General features: G+C 36.5%; 1 protein-coding gene across 1 annotated transcript; it reads left to right on the forward strand.

Moving 5' to 3' along the window:
- The first annotated feature begins 1,646 nt into the window (after nucleotides 1–1,646).
- Nucleotides 1,647–25,496, forward strand: LOC130077320 (uncharacterized). Its single transcript, XM_056242523.1, has 9 exons — nucleotides 1,647–1,720; nucleotides 10,808–10,964; nucleotides 12,524–12,660; nucleotides 12,819–13,025; nucleotides 15,442–15,630; nucleotides 20,917–21,076; nucleotides 21,366–21,490; nucleotides 23,999–24,211; nucleotides 25,176–25,496. The coding sequence occupies exons 1-9, from the start codon at nucleotides 1,666–1,668 to the stop codon at nucleotides 25,352–25,354; spliced, it is 1,422 nt and encodes a 473-aa protein (XP_056098498.1). The 5' UTR covers nucleotides 1,647–1,665; the 3' UTR covers nucleotides 25,355–25,496.
- Nucleotides 25,497–26,865: the final 1,369 nt, after the last annotated feature.

The following is a 26,865-nucleotide window of genomic DNA, read 5'->3' on the forward strand; positions in this document are numbered from 1 at the left end:
CAGGTTATAGAAATGGATCCACAAATGCGTAAATCACAATTTGTATGTGAAATAAAAAGATATTTGTACAGATTTAATTGTGTGTATTTGCAAATCGTGAGATAATTGTGTATATGTTTATTTACAGATCTCCGCAGTACACATTGGACAAAATTCCACAAATGTGTAAAAAGGAATTTACAAATGTAACATGACCCACAAATTCACAGGAAGTAATCTGCAAATGTGTAAAAACTGTTTTGTGTGTTACACATCACCCTGTTTTTTTGTGGATATTATTTTACGTATCACAAATGTAAATATACACATTTGCAGATAGTGAAATATTTGCGCATCATTTTACACATTTGTAGATTGTCTTCTGTGGGTTATAAATATTAAAGTCCAATTAATTCTTCCATACTCCTCTCCCAGTTGGAGCCCAGTGTCTGGCACCCGGACCCGGCTCATCTGCAGCTTTGGGGCCATTGGGTTAAATCCTTCCCTGGAGCATTGTGACCCTGCTGTTATTCACACCATCTCTAATGCTAGGGCTTCTTCCACACGACAGATTTATGCTTCCTGTTGGAAGCTTTTTTCTGCATGGTGTGAGGAACGGGGGCTTGATCCTGCAACATGTGACATTCCAAGTATCCTAAGCTTTATCCTCAAAAACATTGTAAGGGGTTAATATTTCAGTCAATCATTTCTCAATACAGTCAAAAAACAGAACGTTTGGTCCATTTTCAAAGTTCCATTTACCAAGGTTATATTGAGTTTGTTAGATGGTTAGTTCATATCGAAAGTTCATCTGATGGCTACATCCTAAATAAAAGGAAGTAAGATTTATTCTGTTTTATTGTTAGATCTAGAATGGAAAGTTAGTCATCTTTAGACAGAAAAAATGGGAAGTATGATATGATTTTATCACATGATAGAAATATAAAATCAGAATTATGTGGTTAGTAACATAATTAATCTTATCTATTATAATTTCCACGACACCCTTTAAAGGAAAGGTTGTGCGGAAAACCCTTATATAGAGATTGGCTGTGTTTTATGCAAATGAAACAAAAACTTGTGCACACTGAAGCTATTTAGAATACTCCAAATTCTCTAACATTAGAACGAGATTAAGAACAAATACATGTGTGTAGCTACGTGCTCTGAATTAGGGGGAGATTTTTCGTGAGAAGTTCTCCTGTGCTTACATAATAATCCACGCAATTATTAGTGAATGAGACCCATTGTTTTGACATATATCATGTTATGGCCTTTTGTTTAAAGGACAATAAAGTGCATACATCTTAAACTAAACTAATTTATGTTAAATAAGTTATTATAACATCTCCACGTATGGGAAAATATATTTACACCCTCTTTGAACATTCCTCTGTATCAAATCAGACACTGGATCGACATAAGGCGCTCCAAATTAGACGTATTAATTCAAATCCTTTTTCATATAACATTTCTGTTCTTAAATGTGAAAAAAAGAGATTCATTTAAATTCTTTGTGGTTTTCAGATTTATACATTCAGATAAGTTTCACAAGTTTTTTCTTCTTTCGCTTTTGTTTCACCATTGCAGTTGATGAAGTCTTGTCAGTTCCTTACCCCCACCTACTTAATCATGAGCCTCAGTTGGATTTGGTAATGCTGCTGCAGCTTCATCAGAAGAAGAGCTATGGCCTCCACCGTCACGGTATTTCTGCTCCTGTCTGCGGGTTTATTCACAGTCGGTAAGTTATAGCCTACGGGCTGTTACAAAAATCTAAAGAAACACTTTATACTTGTTTTTGGGTGGTTTACAGAAAATAAATAAATAAATGCTGATACTTCAGAATTTATCGGTTGTTTGTTTTGTATAAAATGTTTCACATTTCCCCTGTTCTTTAAGGTTTTGGAGATGACTGTAGAAGCTACACCACCAGCAGTAACGAGTACAAGCCCTCTATAAGTTGCCAGTATGGGGAGCACTGCTGTGGGACTTGCAATAACAGATACTGCTGCTCCAGTCCTTATTCGAAGTTAACCGATCAAAACGTGTGCAATGTGTAAGACATTTTAATTCGATTCTGTCTTAATTAAAATGTCTTTTAGACCCAAAAGTCCTTTTCCACAAAAGGAGAGAAATTCTTAAAAGTCTTAAAAAAAAAAAAAAAAAAACATCATTATATTTTTTTGGGTCAGCTATTGCTTTAATTTCTCCCTCATGATCTGAAACTGTTAACTCAACTAGTGATAAATCAGTGAACTGTTAAGTCCATATTGATTTCTACTGAAATATTTGGTGTGTAGGCTGTCTAATTGCTGAGGTTAATCTCAAACCTGCAACCTAATCAAATGCACTTTTTTTTGTTTTTGCGATGTATGTCACTTTTGCAATCCGGTTTTGTCTCCCCGTGTGTCGCTCCACTTGTCGTTTCCTACAGAGGATGTGGTCGTTTTTACTAAACTGCAGTATGCAAAATGCATCCCCCAGATTGACACGTTACAATTTGAACTACCACTTTGTGTAGTGCAAGGTGGGAAAATGCTTTGCTTGATATTTAAAGAACAAAAAATGTAAAGTTTTGGGCTGCGAAAGCTGTAGTGTTCACATCTATAAAGTCAATTTAAAGACAAATGAGGCAAGAGAGAAGGAGCATGATGCAACATTAAAACATTTTGTTGAGGGGATTTACAGGGTGTCGAAGGCAAGAAAAGGCGGGACCACAGAAAAACTGTTTGCTTTTTAAACAAATGTTTTAGTTAAAAAAATTATATATTTATATTTTTGCCAGTCTAGTGGCTAAGTTTGCAAATTTGATATTGTCAATTTTTAATAGGCCTAATCGCACAATGCAACTATCCATGGCTTTGATTCTCAAAAGTATCATGAGCTAAGTTGATCTTAGAGCCCATTGGTGGCAATTGTTTTACAATCTACTCAGGCCTACGATGCTTTTGGGAAATGCAGCCCTGTGCAGTAACACCATGTGTTTTTATTATACGGAAAAGAGCAGCTTTTATATTTTGACAATAACTAATTTTGTGTTCCACAAGATAAGAGTCATACGCATTTCAAGCAACATGAGATTGAATGGACAGACACTTTTTATTTACAACCTACTACAATATGCAAGCATCTTAATTATTAATGCTGCAAATGTTTTATTTTGGAAGTTGCAATCAAAATCTGCCCCTACAATCTTAATAATAACGGTTCCAAAAGAGGATTTTCGAAACGATGCCATAGAAGAACCATTTCCGGTTCCCCTAAGAAACTTTCAGTGAACGGCTCTAAAAAGAACTTTATTGAAATTTTCTTCACACTGAGAAAAATGATCTAAAGAACCATTAGTGCAATGCAAAGTTTTCATGAATGTAAGAGTTCGTCATGAAACAATAGATGCCAATAAAGAATCTTTATTTTTAAGAGTGTAGAAGTGAATTTTAATCTCCAGTCTCCAAACTAACTGCAGATACATAGGAAAATAAATAATATGTCTATAAACAAAATGATCATTGATCAATAATCAAAAATAAAATTATAATATAAATACGATTTTATTGATTTATAATGCTTGTTCCTTCATGTTTTGTCATAGTCAGTCCAGCAAACAAAGCAGTGAAAGCCCCGCCATTGTCTCAGGAATAATGGTGATTGTGTTCATATGCATTGTGATCGTCATCTGCCGCCGCTGCCCCTGCTGCTGGTTGTATAAAATTTGCAGACCACCCACAAGTAAGTGTTTTAGTGTCAGTAGAACGTTACAATGTAATATTATTTAGGATATAGGAATTATAAGAATTATATATTTAATTCGGTCTTGTTTTTCCCACAGCTGTGGTAGGAGGAACGCATATAACCACAGTTGTGAATACAATTCAGCAGCAGCAGCCGCCGCCTGTCATGCAGCCCGCTCAGTATCCAGCATACCAGCCTGTCCCGACTCAACCGGGCTACGGCGCTCAGCCTATGCAGACGGGACCATATCAGGGACAGCCATACGCACCAGGACCCCCAGCCTCATATAACATGGCCGGTGAGAAGACCTAGCACTAGAGCAGGGGAGAAAAACTTATTTTAGTTTAGTTTAGTTCTACCCCTGCTCCAACACACACACACCTGTAGTTTTCAAAATAAGCCTGAAGGGTTGAAGCTAAATGGTTCACGCCATGTCGTAATTACCGTAATGATTCTGAACTGTAAAAAGCCTTCAAGTACATGTAGAACTTATAATTACAACGTGTGAACTGGTCATTTTCTCAGAGCTACGACTTGTAGCATGTGGCCGCTGTACCACCTGACCACTGCAGATTTAAGGTGTGTTTGACTTAAAGTGGCGCTGTGCAGACCGATCGGTGTATGACATCAAAATACAGCGAGATTCGAAAGCATACGGAGCTTTATTTATGGTCATTACGACATGGCGTGCACGCAGCATAGAACTGAGTTTGCACCCCTGTACTAGAGATTGCATTCACTGGTTGGATAGTTGAATACTTCAAACAGTAGCCGTAGATGTCGGAAGCTATCGAGAACTTGAGTGTACAATAACCATAACAACACTTGTTTTTTTTTTTTTATTCACTAAAAGCAAACCAGCAAGCCATGAATGCGAATGCTCAAAGAGAGTTACTGTGTCTGAAATCTCTTACTTCCATAGTAGGCAGAAAACAGTATGTGACAAAAGAAGTATGACCGAATTCACAGTACTTTTGAGTAGGCAAAAAGTACCCGAATGACCTTCTACTTCCAGTGAGATTCTGAAGTGTGGATGGACACTTTACTATCCCATAAGGCCACAGGAGAGGATTTGTGAATGGCAGGGTAGATCACATGATAATAAAGTGAGTGAAAGTGACGTGAAGTATGAGACCTATACTTAGAATATGTCCTCTCCATTTAACCCATCCAAGTTAGTGCACACACATTAGGAGTAGTGAGTAGTAAACAAACACACACACTGCAAACTGTGGACACACACACCCAGAGCAGCCATTTTTGCTGTTGCGCCCAGGGAGCGATTGGGGGTTAGGTGCCTCGCTCAAGGTCACTTCAGTCATTTCCTTCTGGTATTGAGACTGACTCTTTAACCATTAGGCCACAACTGCATAATGACAACATGACGAATGTAGTACGTCCGGATTACATTCATACATATTCATACTATACAGAACATACTTTTATAGGTACTTATTAAAAATAAGTACCTAGTATGCGATTTCAGACGCAGACAGTTTGTGCCAGGAGGACGCATATCGGCAGCAAAGGGGGTGTTTGCAAGCACCCTTCTGAAAAGCACCTAAAATCACAAATGGGACACACTACGGTCTTCTGGACTGAGCACTTGTGGTGGCCATTGTAAGTCCACAAGACCATAAGTGCAAATGAAGTGTGCCATCTTTTTACAATACAAGATAGACATAATTGTTGGGCTTTCAGTTAATAAACACTAGTTGGCACTTGTTTTTTGTCCTTTTTTTTGTACCACAGGTACTCAAGTAACTGTTGTTTTGACTAGGAGAAATCAGTAGTCGTGCAACCCCTACCTAGTACTGGACAGATTGAGACAATGTACTGATATTTTCCTTGAAAATAATTAGTGTCTTTTTGCATTTCCAGCAAACGCTGGATATCCGAGTGTTCAGGCTCCATATGACGGAAGTCAGGCCACGTACCCCATGATGCCCCCTGCCCAGCCCGGTATCACTTATCCGCCCCCTGCCCAGTAGTGCTTATCCGCCCCCAGAGACATCCGATCGGCCTATAACCACGCCTACATGCAGCCACCGAAGACCGGATACTAAACCACAAGCGTCTGTCACATCAATCACTGTTGGATTGTGGAGGTTTGACACACTTTCACTCGGCAGTAAGAATGCCTCAGATTCTATGCAGATTATATAAGACTAGTGGATGTGTTATAGTCATCATTAGAGTTACTACTAGAGTTAGTATTAGAGAATACATATAGTTATTTCTGTTTTATTTTCAATCAGTCCTTTCAGTTTAGGTTTCACTCTGCGACACCCTGTAAAAGTAAAGATTTTTTTATTAAGCTGTACATACAACAAAGATTATTGGAGTACATTTTAAAAGAAAATACCATTTCATTTATACAATTTGATATACTAAAAAACGAAAATGGTCATTTTTAAAGCTACAATGTGTAACTTTTTAAGTTGATTCTTACCAAAAAACACTTTGTTCTTTCAAAAGTATATGTGCTCATTCATGTGTAATTACTTAAATCAACTAATAAAGTATTCTCGTAAGCGTAGAATCTGGCATTTACAATACATAAGAGTGAGTCGCTCAAATGGCGGCAGCCATGTTGCTAAAATACATTAGCCAAAGAGGGACATACCTGGACATTCAAGCTTCGCCTTTCGCGCTTTTACACTCAGTGCCGCTGTGACGAATGCGAGGGGAGATTACTTGCGAGTCGTGACTGCCGGTAGCAAATCCAACCAGTAGCAAATCTCGATGGGTAGCATGAATCGTCGGAACATCTGTTGAAAGCCTGTTGAAGATGGAGGATCACGCCTATTCTCACACCTCCGGTGTCGCATCAACTGATCTGTTTCACACACACACTCTGTTTGCAGTGCGTGTTTGCAGTGTGTATGCCTATGCGGCAGGAGCAGCGCGCGCTAGTGTGCTTTCACATATGCTGCATATGCTGCGTTTGCAGTGCACGACGTTTTGGCTGTACCAAAAACAACATTTATTCACAATTGTTTATTTTAAATCACTATTTTTATTATCAACATCTTTTATAAAATAATTTTATAAAATCGTTTCAGTATTTCGATTCTATTTGTACACATAGGTCTACACTCTTTCACAGATGTGCACTTTAAACTCAATAGATTTAAAACACGTATTATTCAATGCATTACGTCTATATAGATTTATATATTAAGTTGCTCAAGCAAGTGACAAAACATTTAAACAGGCCTACTTATGTTATCATTGCAAACATTTTAGATTAAAACATACAATAGACAAAAACAGCCGTCTCTCATACCTTTTCTTTGCATTTAAATATTTTTTTACAAGAAATATTGTGGTAGAGGCCATAACCTACATGTTAACTGACTAAATAACTAAATGCAATTTGCTACGGCCACCGTAGGAGTTAAAATGCCCTCGGAATGGGAGGGGCTTGAAATTAATATTCAGTTGGTAGTCATATACCATTCACCGCTAGATGGGAGTAAATCCTACACACTGTAGCTTTAAGTTGTAGTTTAGTTTATTTGTGCAATTTTGCTTTTGTATTTTCGTTTTTGTTAACAGCACAACGCTCACAGAAACATGAATGGCTTCGATTTTTACATTTTAGCCAGCAGGATCTGTGATTTTATTTTAAGAAAGTGTCAATGTTTTCCATTTTAAATTCTTTCCTTTGAGGGTCTAAAATGCAGTTGCATTTGAATAACAATGAGTGATGCTGCATTTCCATAATTTTGTCACAAGTCTCACCGACTTGTTTTGACCTGTTGAAAAGGTATTTTATTAAAGGAACCTTTTTTAAAGCATTAGGAAACCACATGTTTTTGTACGGTCTTTCACGGTTCCTTTTTTTAGATTGTTGTTTCGGGTTACATTGTTTTTTGAGATGGAGCCTATTTTTTTTAAAACTGTTATAGATTTAGTAAATGTTTAACTGCTGTTTTATATTTATGCATTTCTATATGTGTGAGAAATGTGAAAAGTTTGATTGTTTAAATAAATATCTTACTGTCTCTTTAAAAAAAAGGGAATTTAAAGAAAGGTCTACAGGAGAACATAAAAAATTTGAAAAACTCAACAAAGTCGACAACGGACAGCAAACCTGCTGGAGAAAAATACACCTAAAGATTTTGGACTTTTTTGCAATGGTTTTTGCAAATATTTTGGACTTTTATGCAATGTTTGGTGAAGTTACACCACTTGAATGTTTATAGGACCCCCTACTGGTAAAATAAAAAAGGAATGTATTTAAATATTTCTAAATTCTGTGTAAATACTTTTTAAACTTATTTTTACAGATTAGTAGCAAGATTTTTTTTTTACTGTTTTGAATATGATGCTGAATATATTCAAATATACTCAAATATGTGTTCCTGTTTTTGTGTGCCTTTTGATATTCAATAAATCAGTTATTCCTGCAACTGATTCGTCCTCTTTTCCCACCCTGACAAAGAGTGCATGACTGTTGGAATCATTGCAGTTGTGGATGATGTGATGGACCCGGTTACGTGCGACTGCAGTGATGTAGCCCTCATGAAGTATGAAATGTAACTTCCATTTTGATTATTTTTCATTGTTTTAAGTACATTATCCTTTAAACACAGAGCAATTGAAGTGTCATTTTATTAGACAAAAAGAGACCTGGTTTTTTTTTCCTGTGTATTTTGAGAAATTATTTTTTTCAAAGAAACACTGGCTATTGAGACTTAAAATTGACTGTTTCAATTTAAAAAAAAAAAAAATCCAGGTTACTTGAAATAAGTAATTGGGTCAATTGTTTAACTATGCCAACAAAAAAAATTCAAGTTGAAATCCTTAATATTCTAAGTACATACAACTTAAATCAAAGCAAAAACATAACTCAAAAAGTTAAAGGGTTAGTTCACCCAAAAATGAAAATTATGTCAAAAATTTTCATTTTTGGTTATTTCATTTTTGGATATTTTAGATTTAGTCCTCTCGGACTAAATCTAAAATATCTTAAACTGTGTTCCGAAGATGAACGGAGGTCTTACGGGCTTGGAACGACACGAGGGTGAGTCATTAATGACATCATTTTTGGGTGAACTAACCCTTTAAGTTGAGTGACAATTTTTTGTGTTTCACTTAAAAAAAATGTACCTCACAATGTTCACTCAAAATGCCAATCTCTAAAGTGACATATGCCGGGCTTCTTCAATCATCAGTGGGGAAAATCAAAGTGGGTCTTGTTCATCATATTTACTTTTATATAATAGTAATAGAATTTAAATGTATTAGCAAGTGTGATTCATGAGATAGCCGCTTTTGGTGTCGTAGGTGGCCGATTCACTATTCGCGGATTTATAATTGAACCACTCGTTTTAAAATCTTCCTAACATTTGCTATGACATCTGCTTCAAAAATTACAATGCTCATGATAACTTCTATTTTATTCTACAATATGTAAATCCACTTCACCAGCTAATAACTCTTCGACAGCGATGCCATAAAAATATACAGAGATACCGCAAAAACGGAAGTTCAAAGTCAAACTAAGGTCTATAGGCGTGTAGTGACATCGCCAACTACTGGCCAGACATGAATTATACAACAATTTAGTCGTTTTCGCAGATCTGTGTGAACAGGGATCGTTTTAACAATGTTGTCGTTTGTACGCAAAAAATGCAAATGAAAAACTCAACTCAAAACAAGAAACTTTACTTTTACTGTTATCAACACTGGACCTTTTTCCACGCTCGAATATTTCTGGTAATATTTTACCATATCAATCTGAGCGTGAGTTCGTTGATGAAACATTGGAAGAACTCCAATCGCAAGGACAACTCGAGCAGGACGTTTCTCAGTGATACACTACTCAGTTTGAGGTACATTATGAGATGTTGCAACTGTAATTCCTCACCATCAGCAATAACAAGTGCATATCCATCAACAAACTTGATACAACTTACTTGTATTACTAGTATTTCTTCAAATGTATTGCGGTGAACGTGGAAACTGTATCAATAAAAGTGCATTGTGACATCACAACGAAACGGTTTATGACTCGTTTGAAAAACGATTCATTTCTTGACTCAGAGTCGACTCTTACTTTTGAAAGACAATAACTTAATATATGGTGCACTTTCAGATTTAAAACTTTGCAGGATGTTTTCATTCAATTAGAGCTATGTTACAATAGGCCTACATGAAAGTTCATTTTCAAAATCCATAATAGGGGCACTTTAAAGTTCAGAGAACATTCAAAAATAAAAATTGTATAACCGGACGGTTGCGAAACATTCTTAGAACATAGCCTATTTTGTTCTATTTTCGGCCGCTATTTAGGATACTCCAAATTCTCTAACATTAGAACGAGATTAAGAACAAATACATGTGCGTACGTATGCTGTGAATTGGGGGGAGATTTTTTCGTAAGAAGTTCTCCTGTGTTTACAAATACGAAATAATGCAATTATTAGTAAATGAGACCCACATTGACACACGTATATTTTATGGCCTTTTGTTTAATGGTCAATAATGTTAAATAAGTTATTATAACATATGGGGAAAATATATTTACACCCTCTTAATTTTTTTTTATCTTAGCCTACGTTTTGAACGTTAGGCCTACTCTGTATCAAATCAGACACTGGATCAACATAAGGCTCCAAATTAGAAGTATTAATTCGAATCGTTTTTTATATAACATTTCTGTTCTTAAATGTGAAGAAAAAAAAAGAGATTCATTTAAATTCTTTGTGATTTCCAGATTTACACATTCAGATAGTTTCACAAGATTTTTCTTCTTTCGCTTTTGTTTCACCGTTGCAGTCGGTTGCAGTTGATGAAGTTTTGTCGGTTCCTTATACGCCCACCTACTTATATATTCATGAGGCTCAGTTAGATTGTAATGCTGCAGGTTTCATCAGAAGAATGGCCTCCACCGTCGCGGTTCTTCTGCTTCTGTCTGCGGGTTTATTTACAGTAGGTAAGTTAGACGGCCTGTTACAAAAATCTAAAGAAACACTTTTATCTTTTTGGGCGGTTTACTGACAATAAATAAACCAATTCTGATACTTTAGAATTTACCGGTTGTTTGTTTTGTATAAAATGTGTCACATTTCCCCTGTTCTTTAAGGTTTTGGTGATGATTGTAGAAGCTACATCACCAGCAGTAATGAGTACAAGCCCTTTATAAGATGCCAGTATGGGGAGCACTGCTGTGGGACTTGCAATAACAGATACTGCTGCTCCAGTGCTTATTCGAAGTTAACCGATCAAAACGTGTGCAAAATGTAAGACATTTTAATTCTGTCTTAATTCAAATGTCTTTTAGACCCAACAGTCCTTTTCCACAAAAGGAGAGAAAAAAGCCATTTTGGGTCAGCTATTGTTTTAATTTCTCCCTCATGATCTGTAGCTGTTAACTGATAAATCAGCGAACTGTGAAGTCCATATTGATTTCTTCTGAAATGTTTGGTGTGTATCTAATTGCTGAAGTTAATCTCTAACCTGCAACCTAATCAAAAAAAAAATTTTGTAATGTTTTTGCGATTTATTATGTTACTTTTGCAATCCGGTTTTGTCTCTCCGTGTGTCGCTCCACCCATCGTTTCCTATACAGAGGTTGTGGTCGTTTTTTACTAAACTGCAGCTTGCGAGATGCACCCCCCCAGATTGAAACGATACAGTTTGAACAGCCACTTTGTGTAGTGCAAGGTGGGAAAATGCTTTGCTTGATATTTAAAGAACAAAGAATGAAAAGTTTTTGGCTGTGGAAGCTGTAGTGTTCACATTTATAAAGTCAATTTAAAGACAAATGAGGCAAGAGAGAAGGAACATGATGCAACATTTTTAAAAAAAAATTGTTGAGGGGATTAACAGGATGTCGAAGGCAAGAAAAGGCGGGACCACAGAAAAACTGTTTGTTATATAAACAAATGTTTTAGTAAAAAAAAAAAATATATATATATATATATATATATATATATATATATATATATATATATATATATATATATATATATATATATATATGTGTGTGTGTGTGTGCCAATCTACTGGCTTAGTACATTTTTCAAATTTAGTACATTTTTAATAATCCAAGCACAATGCAACTATCCAGGGCTTTGATTCTCAAAAGTATCATGAGCTAAGTTGATCTTAGAGCCCATTGGTGGCAATGGTTCTACGATCTACTCAGGCCTAAGATACTTTTGGGAAATGCAGCCCTGTGCAGTAACAACATGTGTTTTTATTATACGGAAAAGAGCAGCTTTTATATTTTGACAATAACTAATTTTGTGTTCCACAAGATAAGAGTCATACGCATTTCAAGCAACATGAGAGTGAATGGACAGATACTTTTTATTTACTACCTACAATATGCTAGCATCTTAATTATTAATTCTGCAAATGTTTTATTTTGGAAGTTGCAATCAAAATCTGCCCCTACAATCTTAATAATAACGGTTCCAAAAGAGGATTTTCGAAACGATGCCATAGAAGAACCATTTCCGGTTCCCCAAAGAAACTTTCAGTGACCGGCTCTAAAAAGAACTTTATTAAAATATTCTTCACACTGAGAAAAATGATCTAAAGAACCATTAGTGCAATGAAAAGTTTCCATGAATGTAAGGGCTCTTCATGAAACAATAGATGCCAATAAAGAACCTTTATTTTTAAGAGTGTAGAAGTGAATTTTAATGTCCAGTCTCCAAACTAACTGCAGATACATATGAAAATAAATAATATTTAAATAAACAATGATACAATGATAATTAAAAATAAAATTATAATATATAAATACGATTTTATAGATTTATAATGCTTGTTGCTTCATATTTTGTCATAGTCTGTCCAACAGCCAAAGCAGTGGTGGGCCCGCCATTATTTCAGGAATAATGGGGATTGTGGTCATATGCGTTGTGTTCGTCATCTGCTGCTGCTGCCCCTGCTGCTGTATCTATAAAATGTGCAGAACACCCAGACGTAAGTGTTTTAGTGTCAATAAAACGTTACAATGTTAAATTGTTTAGGCTGGTAGTAAAATGATAAGAATTATATTTCAGTACGTTACAATGTAATATTATTTAGGATATAGGAATTATAAGAATTATATATTTAATTCGGTCTTGTTTTTCCCACAGCTGTGGTAGGAGGAACGCATATAACCACAGTCATGAACACACAATGCATTCAGCAGCAGCAGCCGCCGCCTGTCATGCAGCCCGCTCAGTATCCAGCATACCAGCCTGTCCCGACTCAACCGGGCTACGGCGCTCAGCCTATGCAGACGGGACCATATCAGGGACAGCCATACGCACCAGGACCCCCACCACCATACCACATGGCCGGTGAGAACACCTAGCACTAGAGCAGGGGAGAAAAACTTATTTTGTTTCAGCTTAGTTCCAACCCTGCTCCAACACACACACACCTGTAGTTTTCAAAATAAGCCTGAAGGGTTGAAGCTAAATGGTTCACGCCATGTCGTAATTACCGTAATGATTCTGAACTGTAAAAAGCCTTCAAGTACATGTAGAACTTGTAATTACAACGTGTGAACTGGTCATTTTCTCAGAGCTACGACTTGTAGCATGTGGCCGCTGTACCACCTGACCACTGCAGATTTAAGGTGTGTTTGACTTAAAGTGGCGCTGTGCAGACCGATCGGTGTGTATGACATCAAAATACAACGAGATTCGAAGAGCATACGGATATTTTTGTAATATTTTTTTTCACTACTCCTAATGCACACACATTAGGAGTAGTGAGTAGTAAACACACACACACACTGCAAACTGTGGACACACACACCCAGAGCAGCCAGGGAGCCACAGCCTGAGTCTGACTCTCTAACCATTAGGCCACGACTGCAGCATAATGACAACATGGTGAATGTAGTATGTCCGGATTACATTCATACTACACATATTCAAACTATACAGAACATACTTTTATAGGTACTTATTCAAAATAAGTACCTAGTATGCGATTTCAGACACAGCCAGTATGTGGCAGGAGGTCGATGACAGCAAATAGACTACATGAATTTTGTCGTATTCTATTATAAACTATATTGAACCATTTGAGTAAAGATCTAAATTACATGAGTAGTTAAGCCCCGTTCACACTACAAGCGACTTTGTCGCTACATGTCGCCAGTGGCTGCGCTGGAGGGCGTTCCCACTACTGGTTGCCTAGTAATGTTTATGAGTGACATTCACGGATGTTACTCTATGTTAGACAACAAATACGTTTTCTTGCCGCTACAAACAATTATTTTTGAAGGAAAAGTCTAAATATAAATGGAATCAGTACATAAAATGCATAATATTAAAGATGAACGAGAAACAGTGAGTGCTCTTTGCCATCGCGGCTATTTAACTGCAGCAAACAGGCGAATGCCGGTCTATCTTGGTTCCCGAAACCATTCAGGCACGGAGTCAGTACGGTGAATACCACTGTATGTACATGGAGATATATGATAAATTATAGGACAGTTTCTGACTGCTAAAACGACCTTCTCGTTCAACTTGCCTCGGTCAGACTCAGCACTGAAGAGTGACGCGCTCCACTGACTTCACTCCTATTGGTTGTCGCTCCCGAAAGTCGCTCTTCATTTGCATAAAGTTAAACAGATCTCAACTTTGTCGCGTTGCCGCAAATCGCCCGCTCCCCATTGAAATGAATGGTATCGTGTCGCTTTGTCGCTTGTAGTGTGAACAGGGCTTTATTGTTTGACTGTTGTAGACCTGTGAAATGTTATATGAGGATGTGAATGTTGTATAATACCCCTAGGCTAACTGTAAAAATTAATTTTGTTAATATATTTATGTATGCACATATTATTTGACATCAAAGACGCGGAAGCTAAGTTTATAATGGCCCTGTCCCAAGATGGCACCCTTAAAGCAACACTAAGTAAGATTTTTTACCTTAAAATAATGCTTTCAAAATCGTGAAACATGGTGAAATGCACTTATGCCACCGCTTTGCGGTCCTATATCTGATATATCCACGCTATGTAAGATTGCCAGATCGGGTCGCGTTTCTGTAGTCCGAATGAGACATAAGAAAACTACAAATTTGACTTGCTTTACGGCAAGCGTTACAATTGCTAATAGGTGGAGCGTACTCGACAGTAGACTACAACTACATGTAAGATAGGCTACCTAGCAGCCGGGTAGCTTTTGAATTGTCATCATGATTACAAAGCCGGTGCTGGATAAACAGAGAGCATGTGCGTGCGCGTGCGACAGTAGGATGCGGTAGGCTAAATTATTTACAACAGCAGTAATGGACAATTCCGCTTCCAACCTGTAGGGCGACCGCAGAGGAAAAGTTACTTGGTGTTGCTTTAACACTCGCAGTCTTGGCACTCGGCAAAAGTGTGCATCAAAGGCGCATATCGGCAGCAAAGCGGGTGTTTGCAAGCACCCTTCTGAAACCTAAAATCACAAATGGGACATCCTACGGTCTTCTGGACTGAACACTTGTGGCGGCCATTGTAAGTCCACAAGACCGTGAGTGCAAATGAGGTCGTGCCATCTTTTTACAATACAAGACAGACATAATTGTTGGGCTTTCAGTTAACAAACACTTGCTGGCACTTATTTTTTGTCTTTTTTTTTACCACAGGTACTGAAGTAACTATTGTTTTGACTAGGAGAAATCAGTAGTTGTGCAACCCCTACCTAGTACTAGACAGACTGATACCATGTACTGATATTTTCCTGGAAAATAATTAGTGTATTTTTGCATTTCCAGCAAGCCCTGGATATCCCAGTGTTCAGGCTCCATATGACGGAAGTCAGGCCACGTACCCCATGATGCCCCCTGGCCAGCCAGGTAGTGCTTATCCACCCCCTGCCCAGCCCGGTATCGCTTATCCGCCCCCAGAGTCATTCGATCAGCCGGCCTATAACCCCGCCTACATGCAGCCACCGAAGACTGGATACTAAACCACAAGCGTCTGTCACATCAGTCACTGTTGGATTGTGGAGGTTTGACGCACTTTCACTCGGCAATAAGAATCCCCCGGATACTATGCAGATTATATAAGACTAGTGGATGTGTTATAGTCAGAGTTATTTCTGTTTTATTTTCAATCAGTCCTTTCAGTTTAGGTTTTGCTCTGCGACACCCTGTAAAAGTAAAGATTTTTTATTAAGTTGTAAATAAAACAAAGATTATTGGAGTAAGTTTTAAAAGAAAATACCATTTCGGTCTTTCAAATTTTCTAAATTTCCAGTAATTTTACATTTCTTTGTAATTAATTGTGAAAGTTTTACTAGCGATTTACAAGTGAAAATTGTTTCTACACTAGTTTTAACTTTCAGTGTTAATTATTCTAGTATTATATTGAACTGTGTAATATATTGCATATCTTTTGATACAATTTGATACACTAAAAAAATCTAAAATCTAAAATACAACGTGGTCATTTTTAAAGGAAGGTTGTATTTTGCTGTTGTATTTTTCGTTTCGTTTTCATTAACAGCACAACGCTCACAGAAACATGAATGTCTTCAATTTTACATTTACGCTAGCAGGATCTGTGATTCTATTTTAAGAAGTGTCAATGTTTTCCATTTTAAATTCTTTCCTTTGAGGGTCTAAAATGCAGTCGCATTTGAATAACAATGAGTGATGCTGAATTTCCATAATTTTGTCAGTTGAAAAGGTATTTTATTAAAGGAACCTTTGTTAAAGCATTAGGAAACCACATGTTTTTGTACGGTCTTTCACAGTTCCTTTTTTTTTAGATTGTTGTTTCGGGTTACATTGTTTTTTGAAATGGAGCCTATTTTTTTTAAAACTGTTATAGATTTTGTAAATGTTTAACTGCTGTTTTATATTTCTATATTTCTATATGTGTGAAAAAATGTGAAAAGTTTGATTGTTTAAATAAATATCTTACTGTCTCTTTTAAAAAAAGGGAATTTAAAGAAAGGTCTACAGGAGAACATAAAAATTGTAAAACTAAACAAAGTCGACAACGGACAGCAAACCTGCTGGAGAAAAATACACCTAAAGATTTTGGACTTTTTTTGCAATGGTTTTTGCAAATGTTTTGGACTTTTATGCAATGTTAGGTAAAGTTACACCACTTGAATGTTTATGGGACCCCATAAACATTCAACATTCACCTACTGGTGAAATAAAAAAGGAATGTATTTAAATATGTCTAAATTCTGTGTATATACTTTTTAACCTTATTTTTTACAGATTAGTAGCAAGATTTTTTTTTACTGTTTTTTAATATGATGCTGAATATATTCAAATATGTGTTCCTGATTTTGAATGCCTTTTGATATTCAATAAATCAGTTATTCCTGCAACTGATTCCACCTCTTTTCCCACCCTGATAAAGAGTGGCATGACTGTTGGAATCATTGCAGTTGTGGATGATGTGATGGACTCGGTTACGTGCGACTGGAGTGATGTAGCCCTCATATTGGAAGAAGTCGTCATCCTTAGAAGTCTCTGTGAAGTATAATGTAACTTCCATTTTGATTATTTTTCATTGTTTTAAGTACATTGTCACCTTTAAACACTGAGCAATTGAAATGTAATTTTATTTTTCCTTTTTATTTTGAGAAATTATTTTTTCAAAGAAACACTGGCTATTGAAACTTGTATATATTTGACTGTTTTGACCTTTAAATTTGTTCATTTGTAAAAGAAACAGTTGACAAAGTCATTTATATGTGTTTAGTACAGACAACTTGAAAAAGAACGTTTTATAATATTTCAACAACATTTTTTTTAAATCTAGTTACTTGAAATAAGTAGTTGAGTCAATTGTTTAATTATGGCAACAAACATTTCAAGTTGAAATCCTTACTATTTTAAGTACATACAACTTAAATCAAAGCAAAAACATAACTCAAAAAGTTAAGTTGAGTGAACATTTCTTTTTAGTGTGCTTCACATTAGTGTGTTTACATTAAAAATTGAATGTATTAGCAAGTGTGATTGGTGCAATAGCCGCCTTTGGTGTTGTAGGTGGCTGATTCACTACAAGAAGTGAGAAAGAATGTCCGTCTTGACTGCACTTTCACTGACTGCAGCCGCCTACTCTTGTCTGCTTTCACTGCGAGGTGTTTGGCGTTTCAAACAAGCCTGATCATTGCTATTTGTGAATAGATTCACTGAAAAAAGAAATTAGAGCGAAAGAATGATTCATTCATGAACCTGTCCCTGTGCACACCTTCACGAACTGCGATTAACACAAAAAAAGTGTGTTTAGTGTATAGACTTTTATCTAACTATTAAAATGTAGCCTATATGCTGTACAGTGCTTGCGCAATTGTTAGGATAGTTTATATTCTGATCATAGGCCTGTTTTTCAAGCACATTTTACCAATTCCAAACCACATCAATCTTAATAATCACTATTAAGATTGTATTTTTTGATGAGGGATGTGTGGCTTACAGTACAAAACAACTTATATTCAGCTTATTAGGCAGTTTATTCATACATGTAAAATGCAGGGCCAAAAAAAAAGAGATTTAACTGACCCTGAAAATTCCAAAATTATGAAATGCCCATAAGGATGCAACGCTATGGAAATTTCGCAATGAAGGCATGATCTTCAGACAGTGAAATTCTCATTGGGTCACTCAGCCTATTCAGCAGGCTTGAGAAGAAAAGATGCATATTAACTGTGGAGTACTTTAAGAATTAAGGCAACGAATTAAAGCTGTGATGTAAAAGAAGTAGTGACATCTTTTCTTCTGTAACTTAAGTTTTAAAGTTTGGCATCAGTGCTGGGTAGTAACTGATTACGTAATCAGATTACAAAAAAAAAAAATAAGTAGGCCTATTTGTAGATTATATTACGTTATAAATATCAATAAGGTATATCAATATGGTACAATATTATCTTATTCAATTTTAATGTGATAAATGAGGTAAAAAGTAATCTAATTATATCACCTAAAATGTGCAATGTAATGGATTACTTTACTAACTAAATTTTTTGTAATGTAATTTGGAATCTGTAATGGACTACAATTTGTAAGCAATCGCACTGTTTGGAAGGAGGGTCAGCATACATTATTATTGTACTAACAATATTATTGATCTGGCTGTACTGACGCTGCTGTATGAGAATTTAACTGAGCTGGACAATGACATCATTTTTTGCAGAGCTGCTTTACAGATGAAATTAACTAATTCAATTATTGATGATCTTTAGAGCGGATCTGAATCAACTGCATTCACTTCAGCTGAACAACATTCAGCCGAAATGCATCATTTAGGCCTATTTATCACTGTAACGCTGCTTTGAAACAATCTGTATTGTATAAAGCGCCATGTAGGCTAAACAGCTAGTTGGGGCCTAAATCTCTTATATATTTTACCCCACTGTTTATTTTCTTTATTGGATATTTCAGGACTATTATTGTCAAGTAAGGTGACTTGACAATAATAGTCCTGAAATATCCAATAAAGAAAATAAAAAGTGGGGTAAAAAGATATTTAGGCCCAGCTGTTTTGAGAGAGAGAAAAAGGTATATCGACCAACTATCATCCATGTTCCCAAAACAAGCATAACAGACCTTCACTTCGTTTCGTTTTCGTTTTCTACAAAAAAGGATTCCGTTTGGGAGGGGCATTTTATGGAGAATCATGAGACCCACGTTGTGTGACACATCCTGTCCGGTATTCGGCCATTGATTCCCATTGTTGTAACGTTAGGTCCAACATCGTCTGTGTGTTGTGTAGGCTATGGTTTTCAGGAAAACGTTAATCTTTTACCCCGTGTTTATAGTCTAGACATCATCAGTCTCCTGGTTTAGAGTTAAACCTGAAAGTTTAGCTGAATTTGCCTTTACACAAGGCAGGGTCGAGGGCTAGTAGGCGTCTTCTCAAATTACAACATCATCCGCACTAAACACGCTATTGAAGGGGAATCATGGCGTCCACCGTCTCGGTTCTCCTGCTCCTGTTTGCGGGAATATTCACGGCGACAGTCGGTGAGTGTATAACATACCTAACAAAAAGGCTTCTTAACCTGTAATCTTTGTTCTTGTCGACGGTTTGTCCGGGAAAAACGATGTTTGTCAAGTATAGCTACAGCTGGATCAACCCTGACAGACAAACAAACTACATGATATGTCAAAACTTTAATTCTATGAATTACCGCGATGTATTCTGAAAACTGAATCATGTATCTTTTTTTTAATGTGCCACGTGTGATTTTTCCCGTCATTTTTTTAATGGTTTCAAGTGTGGGCTACTTCTGGTTGTGGTTTTCCTTTTTTGTCTTCGCAAATATTGTCTATAGTAAATAAAGATGTTCTTTTTAACCTAGCCTAATTATCTATTATATTTTGGAACTATTTTGTGTTTTGAATGTTTGATCAACATGTTTCCAGAGATTTTAAAACAACAAATCCATGCAGCATAGCTTACAGGTAGTGCATTAGTTACATTAAAAAATAAATAATTTACTGACTCTCATTTTGTTCCAATGAATATTCGTTTCTTCCATGAAACACTTGAGGAGACATTAGGCAGAAAGTCTGTTTTGCTCTTTTACATACAAGAAAAATGGATGGTTATTTAGGGATGTCCTCCTGATCAAGTTTTTTGTGCCCCATAGGCCTAGTCATTGAATATTGAGTGTCTGCCGATACCGAGTCCCAACCCGATACTTAATTTCCCAGTGTATAGTGGTCACCTGTGAATATGGGACTACTGATATATAGTTATATTTTATCTGTACAATAAGCAGAATAATTGCAACAAAAAAAAAGGAGTAAAGGTTACAAAGCATGAAGCTTGCAGTGTCAGCATGCCAATCTGTCAGTCAAGTGCGAAGCAAGATGTAACTCATATGCGTTATGGCAATAACATCTCAAGCAGAATGATGGCAGATAAAAATAAATATCGATCGGTTATATAACCGATACCGATCAGTTAAAAAAAAAAAAAGAAGCTTAATCGGCCCCGATACCGATTCTTGAGATCGGCTCGAAACATCCCTATTATTCGAACAAAAAAAAAAAAGAAATAAAATAGACATTATATTCGAAGTCTTCTGAAGGCATACGATAGCTTCAGTTGCTTTTGCCAGAGCGCTCAAATCCCCGCAGAACTACTTGGTTTTGGGCGACCTGAGTTTGAGTAAAAGATAGCAAGGTTTTCTTTTGTGTGAGGTTTTCAACTACTCCTTAAGATACTTTTGGCCAATATGTCTTATTTCTCTCATCTTTTTTTGCTTTGTTTAGCCGATGATGACTGCATGAGCTACTTGAGCAGCAGTGGTATGTGGAAGCCGTCCATTGATTGCGGGATTTTCAGCTTCTGCTGTGGGACGTGTAATGACAGATACTGCTGCTCCAATCCACTCAACAAGTTATCCGAGGATGCACAAGAGGACTGCATTTTGTGAGCAGTCTTATTTGTCTCATGAAAAATAATGGCTTTCATAGTTTTATCCTTATATCAGCACACCAGCTTCACATTTACAACTCTTTCTGTGCCATTAGCATCCCCAAACAAGGCTTTGAAAATGACTTCCCAGACACAATCCCCATTTTTGTTTAAACAGATAGGCTAGTCATGCCACAGATTTGTTGTATTTACATTTTTCAGGGAAATCTAACTGCAACCAGTCATATTTGAAACAATAAAGTGTGTTTCTAATGTGATTGTTTTTCCATAATCTCTCCTAAAGCCACGATAGTACGTACGTCGCTGTCGGCGTGACAGTAGCGGGGCTTGTGGTCCTCATCGTTATGTTCATCGTCTGCTGCGTCTGCCCCTGCTGCTGCATCTACAAAATGTGCAGAAAACCCAGACGTAAGTGTCTACTTACGCATATTTTTTAATAATTGTATCCATTCTTGTTCATGTTTCCAATTTGAGATATGTCTTTCTTGCCAACTATTTTGATTGGCATCATATTCCACATTCAAATGTAAAGCCAGTAAATATAAATTTGGCAATTTCTCAAACTGAAACTCATGAAACTCAACACAGACATATTCATTGTGACATTATGTCCATGAAAGTTTATACATCATGGTAGTTGTTGTTGAATTGCCTTTTTATGCTGATTTAAATGAATGTACAGTATGATTTTTTACTGAAATACAGTAAAAAAATCACGATTATAATAAAGTCTGTTGTATTAGTCTAGTATACTATACTAGTTAGACTATAATAATATAGTCTCTAAAATATTGTTTTCATTAAATAATCTGTTATAATATATAAATATAATAATATAGAAAAAACAAAAGTCAAAGTCTAGATGTATGATAATAATGAGAAGGTTTTTATGCTAAATATAGCCTATTAATTTTGGACGTGGACGTGTTTTCGTGAGACTGACCCGTGTGTAAAAATGGCAGAAATGTTTTGAAACTTTTTTCCACAAGTTTAGACTTTCTCTGACCTTGTAGCCTGTGGTACAAATGCTGGAATGTGAGTTTTGAGAGTGGAAAAACTGAATACTGGATCACTCTGGGATTCCCCACCCAGTCTGACTCACTGTGCCTACAGCAACCACAAACAGGAAGAGTGAGCGCCCATGTGCTACAGAAACAGATGAACGATTGTCACAAGACACTCATAGACAGCTGCAGTGTCATCTTCATAACATTTGTTTCAAAAGTATAGATTTTGCTTCCCTCTCTGGGAACTGGATGAATTTAATACCCTTCTTAAAGCGACAGTGCACCTAAAAACCATAGCTCTCCCCAATTGAGTGCACCAGGAGGCTGACATGTGTGGCTTTATTCTGTGCTGCATTCAGATGTCACACACTAAATGTCACACACTAAAATAGCACACCTCACTACAGACGAAAAGCAACGGTATTTAAATAAAATAGATAGGCTACTTTAGGTATAGATCCGTATTTACTGTCAAACGAACTTCTGACTCCACTTAAGTCTAGTAAAAACTTGCCAAAATTGACGTTTGCTGACATTTACATCTACCTCGCCCACAATCCCTCTCCATTCACCGGTCGAAGCTCTCAAGGCATTTAAAAGCACTAAGGCTTACCGCTACTTCACCTCATGATGGGTTAATGATCCCAAAATCTATCATCTGGAGATGAAGAAAATGTTCTTGATAACAGGAAGGGTAGTGGCATAGATGGCTGTCTAGCTTACAGCCATAGGCGTAATTTGCGGGTGGGACATGTCCCCACCACTTTTTGCCAGGGTCGAAACAGATTTGAAAAATTCACATTTCATTAGATTTTTTTTTGACGTTCATACTTGCTAAATCTGATCGGATTTCAATCGGATATGCACAAAAATCGGATTTAGTCCGACAGTCTGAACTAGGCTTTAGTGCTTACAGACAGAATAGTCAACGGAACTAAGAACAGGTGTGTAACTCATGAGTAACTATGGAAACAAACTCAGACAAACTGGTTTTTGTTATTAAAGTTTATTTTTCTACATTTTTATTTAAGTTTTAGTTATTTTAGTACAATGAAAATGTTGCATTGGCAACTAGCTGGAAAAAAAGTGTTATGAAATTTAATTTGATTTCAGTTAATGTTTAACTGGTTGTAACTGGTTTAATGTTTATTGTTTTAGTTAACCGGCTTGAAGTATGTTGTCGGGAGTATGTCAGGTTGTGGAATAGCATTTCTTCATTGGTTGGATTGGTTTTATTTTCTGTCAGCATATTATTCAGGGTCGTTGTAAAGTTATTTGTTCATAATTGAGATATAATTGACAATTTTTCACAGATGGCTGATGTGGTCGATGCTGATATCTGTAGAGCAGGGTTGCCAATATAATTATGATATTTAGGTAATGCAATGAAATGATATCGAATGATTTGCATGCCAAATTGTAGAAACTGAAAAACATATTTACACAATATTTAAAATTAAAACAAATGGTTGGTTGATTAATCGTCCTAGTCAATGTATACATATATATTTATTGCTGATTTTTAAAGGTTTTAAACAGCCTTCTACTGATTAAGACACAACAGGAAGTTCCTATCTAGTGCATCTTAAAGTTAGCCATTTAACCGCGCCAGAAGTGAATTGCAGCTGTGATTGCGTTTGCAGACGTTATCAGGCTGTCCTTATTCATTTAGTTTAAAAATAAAATAGTGTTTCAAAGTTGGCTTTGAGACCCACATTTATAATTAGGACAGAAAGGTTCCAGAGAAGTAGTGACAGACCTATACATACACATATATACCGTATATATATATATATATATATATATATATATATATATATATATATATATATATATATGTGTGTGTGTGTATATATATGGTGAGTCCTCCATCAACTATCTATTATTCATGTTGTTTTTCCTTCAACAGCTGTTATGGGAGCAACAACAACTACAGTGGTATCCACACAATACCCTCAGCAGCCTGTTGTCCACGGAAGTCAGTACCCTCCGTACCAGCCCGTAAAACCACCTCAGTTTGGGTACAGCGGGGCACCAGGATATGGAGGGCAGCCTATGCCCACTGCACCATATCAGGGACCGCCATACGTAGCGGGACCCCCTCCCCCATATCAGGAGGCTGGTAAGATAATGAGCTTGAACAGCAAAAAGGCCAAAATGGGCGATAAGTATGAATATTCATGATGATTTTGCTGGTAAATGTCGAGAATGACGAAATTTGAATGTGCTTTTTTTTTATGTGTGATTACGTAGTTTTACAAAGATTCAACCCAAAGTGCACACATATAACCGGCAAAAAAAAAAAAAGCACAATGAGGTGCTCAACCACAAACATAAAAAAAAAAAAGGAAGTAAAAGTTAATTCATGTTCTTACCAGGTGAAGTTTCAGCCCACTGGCTTTTCCTCATGCGTAGTTAGTTTTGCAATCCTCTCTTGTCTCATGACTGCTATGAGTCATTATGAGTATGAAAGGCAAGGCAATGTTGTCTTTTTAGATATACTGCTGTTTAAAAGTTTGGGGAATGTAATTTTTTTTAGATGATTTTGAAAGAAGACTCTTATGCTCACCAAGGCTGCATTAATTTAATCAGAAAATGCAGTAAAACAAAAATATTGTGAAATATTTTGACAATTTAAATGAACTATTTTCCATTTTAATATCTTGTAAAATGTAATTTATCCCTGCAATGGCAAAGCTGTATTTTCAGCATCATTACTCCAGTCTTCAGTGTCACATGATCCTTCAGAAATCATTCTAACATGCTGATTTGATGATCAAGAAACATTTCTTATCAATGTTGAAAATGCTGTTTATTATTTTTGTGGATTCTAAGATGAATAGAAAGTTCAAAAGGACAGCATTTATTTGTCACCTTTGATCAATTTAATACACGCTTGCTGAATAAAAGTAATAATTATTTATATCTTACAGACTCCAAACTTTTGAACAGTATGTATTTACTCAGCCCTAATAAGTTAGGGTTAAATTAGCTAGCTACAATTGCATCAAAAAAAGGGCCAACAGAGTGTTGGATAGGGGTCTCAGTGACTCAAAGAGGAGCTGTAATTCTGTGTGTGTTTGCAGGAGGCCCAGGATATCCTGCTCCCTACAGCCAGGCTGCGTATGACGGTGGACAGGCCGCGTACCCCATACAACCACCAGCTCAGCCTGGTTTCGTTCAGCCGCCTCAACCGACAACCTACAGCTCGACTCAACCAGCTTACAACCCCGCCTACGTGGAGCCACCAAAGACCGCTTACTAAACCACAAGCTGGATTGTTGATGCTTATGCAGTTCCATGACCTGGTCTCCTACAATTGTGCATTGTACAGCTACTGTGGACAGCATATTCCAATCGGGTCGAGAATAAAATGATCGGTGTTTATCATGATTGCTTTAAGGTCTTCTTGCGTGCCAGCATTATTTTCCTTACACTTGCCTGTTTCACTTCATTTTATATAAATATATATTTTATCTTCTATGACTCCAAGCCATATTACTTTTTCACTTTGTTTGTTTGTGCATAAGGGAATATCTTTGTTTTTCATCTTGAAATGCTGTTACACGCTTTTAAGATCGTTAGATTCATTTTATCCTTGGAATTTGCACAAAATACTGACGCTTTATCAGTTGGTGAATTGGAATCACGGTAGAATGCTGTTTAGATGTTTTCACAATTTTTGTACCATTCAGGTTTAAGCATCTGTGAATGTTTGTAACAGTGTTCTCATGCACAGAGATCCAGAATATGCCTTATTTATGCAGCTTATGCAGCAAATTACACGTGGACACTTTAACTACTACATTCTCACTGTGTGTTTGAAGAATTTTATGGAACTTGGGTTCTGTATGTTCTGTAGTCAACACATTTGATACATTTCCCTTTCCTCTTTCCTTGAGCCAAATGACTTTGCCATCAATTTAAATAATGTGAAATTCATTTTTTTAAACAATAAAAGTCACTCAAGGTCAGAAAGACGGTAAAAATGTAAGATGTTGTTTGACTGGTGTGTCTAATTATCTGGAAATTCTTGCAACAGGCTCTTCCGTGTTATGAAGTTAGCTCATATTTGATTATCCCTCTGTGTACAATCTTCCACTGATTCCTGTTGGGTGTGTCGGGTCATATTTTGGGGATGTTTGTTCATGGTTTATTAACTGTATTAATGTTCAACTAATTTGTGTTTTATGTTTAAATGTTTATACCTAAGCATCTCCATGTTTGCAACTGCAAATAAAAATAAATTGAGCTGGAATCACTATTTTAGTGTCACATTCTCTGCCTACAAACATTATTTCTCTCATTTTAGTCAGATTTTCCATTTTTTTCAAAACCTACACAGGGCAAGTTAAATGGTGTACAGGAAGTGAGCTCACTCATGTGTTGATGCCAAATACTTTCTACATTTAAACAACATGCTAAAAATACACACTGATCGATGGGAAAGTACATATAACATCTGGAAATACATTGTCACATTGTCCGTTAGCGTACGTTTTATCTTATTATGCAGGTCTCTGAATCAGCTGTGACTGAGATATTTCCTCATATTCGCCGTCGTCAGGTAACTAAAGCCCCCGCTACTTTCCGGGCGCAAGTCCGCGAACTCGTGTCCTCGTTTTACAAACTCCCGCCATTTTGCGCATTACTTGTCGATAGTGTAACTTACTTACCTCAAAGGACTTTGCTGTAAAATTGTTGTGTTCGTTTTGTTGCTATCCCAATTCTTTTTGTATATTATAATAATGTACTACTTTTTTTCCTGCCGTAAAT

This window comes from Rhinichthys klamathensis, unplaced genomic scaffold (genome assembly GCF_029890125.1).
Source record: "Rhinichthys klamathensis goyatoka isolate OS25496 unplaced genomic scaffold, OSU_Roscu_1.1 h1tg000727l_1, whole genome shotgun sequence".
In the NCBI taxonomy this organism is placed as follows: Eukaryota; Metazoa; Chordata; class Actinopteri; order Cypriniformes; family Leuciscidae; genus Rhinichthys; species Rhinichthys klamathensis.

Bases quoted from the DNA above. Each gene is read 5' to 3' on its own strand.
- LOC130077320 (XM_056242523.1), top strand. From the start codon at position 1,666: ATGGCCTCCACCGTCACGGTATTTCTGCTCCTGTCTGCGGGTTTATTC. The intron at 10,965-12,523 runs GTAAGACATTTT...ATTTTGTCATAG, and splicing joins GATCAAAACGTGTGCAAAAT to TCTGTCCAACAGCCAAAGCA. The intron at 15,631-20,916 runs ACTAAACCACAA...TGCTTTGTTTAG, and splicing joins GCAGCCACCGAAGACTGGAT to CCGATGATGACTGCATGAGC.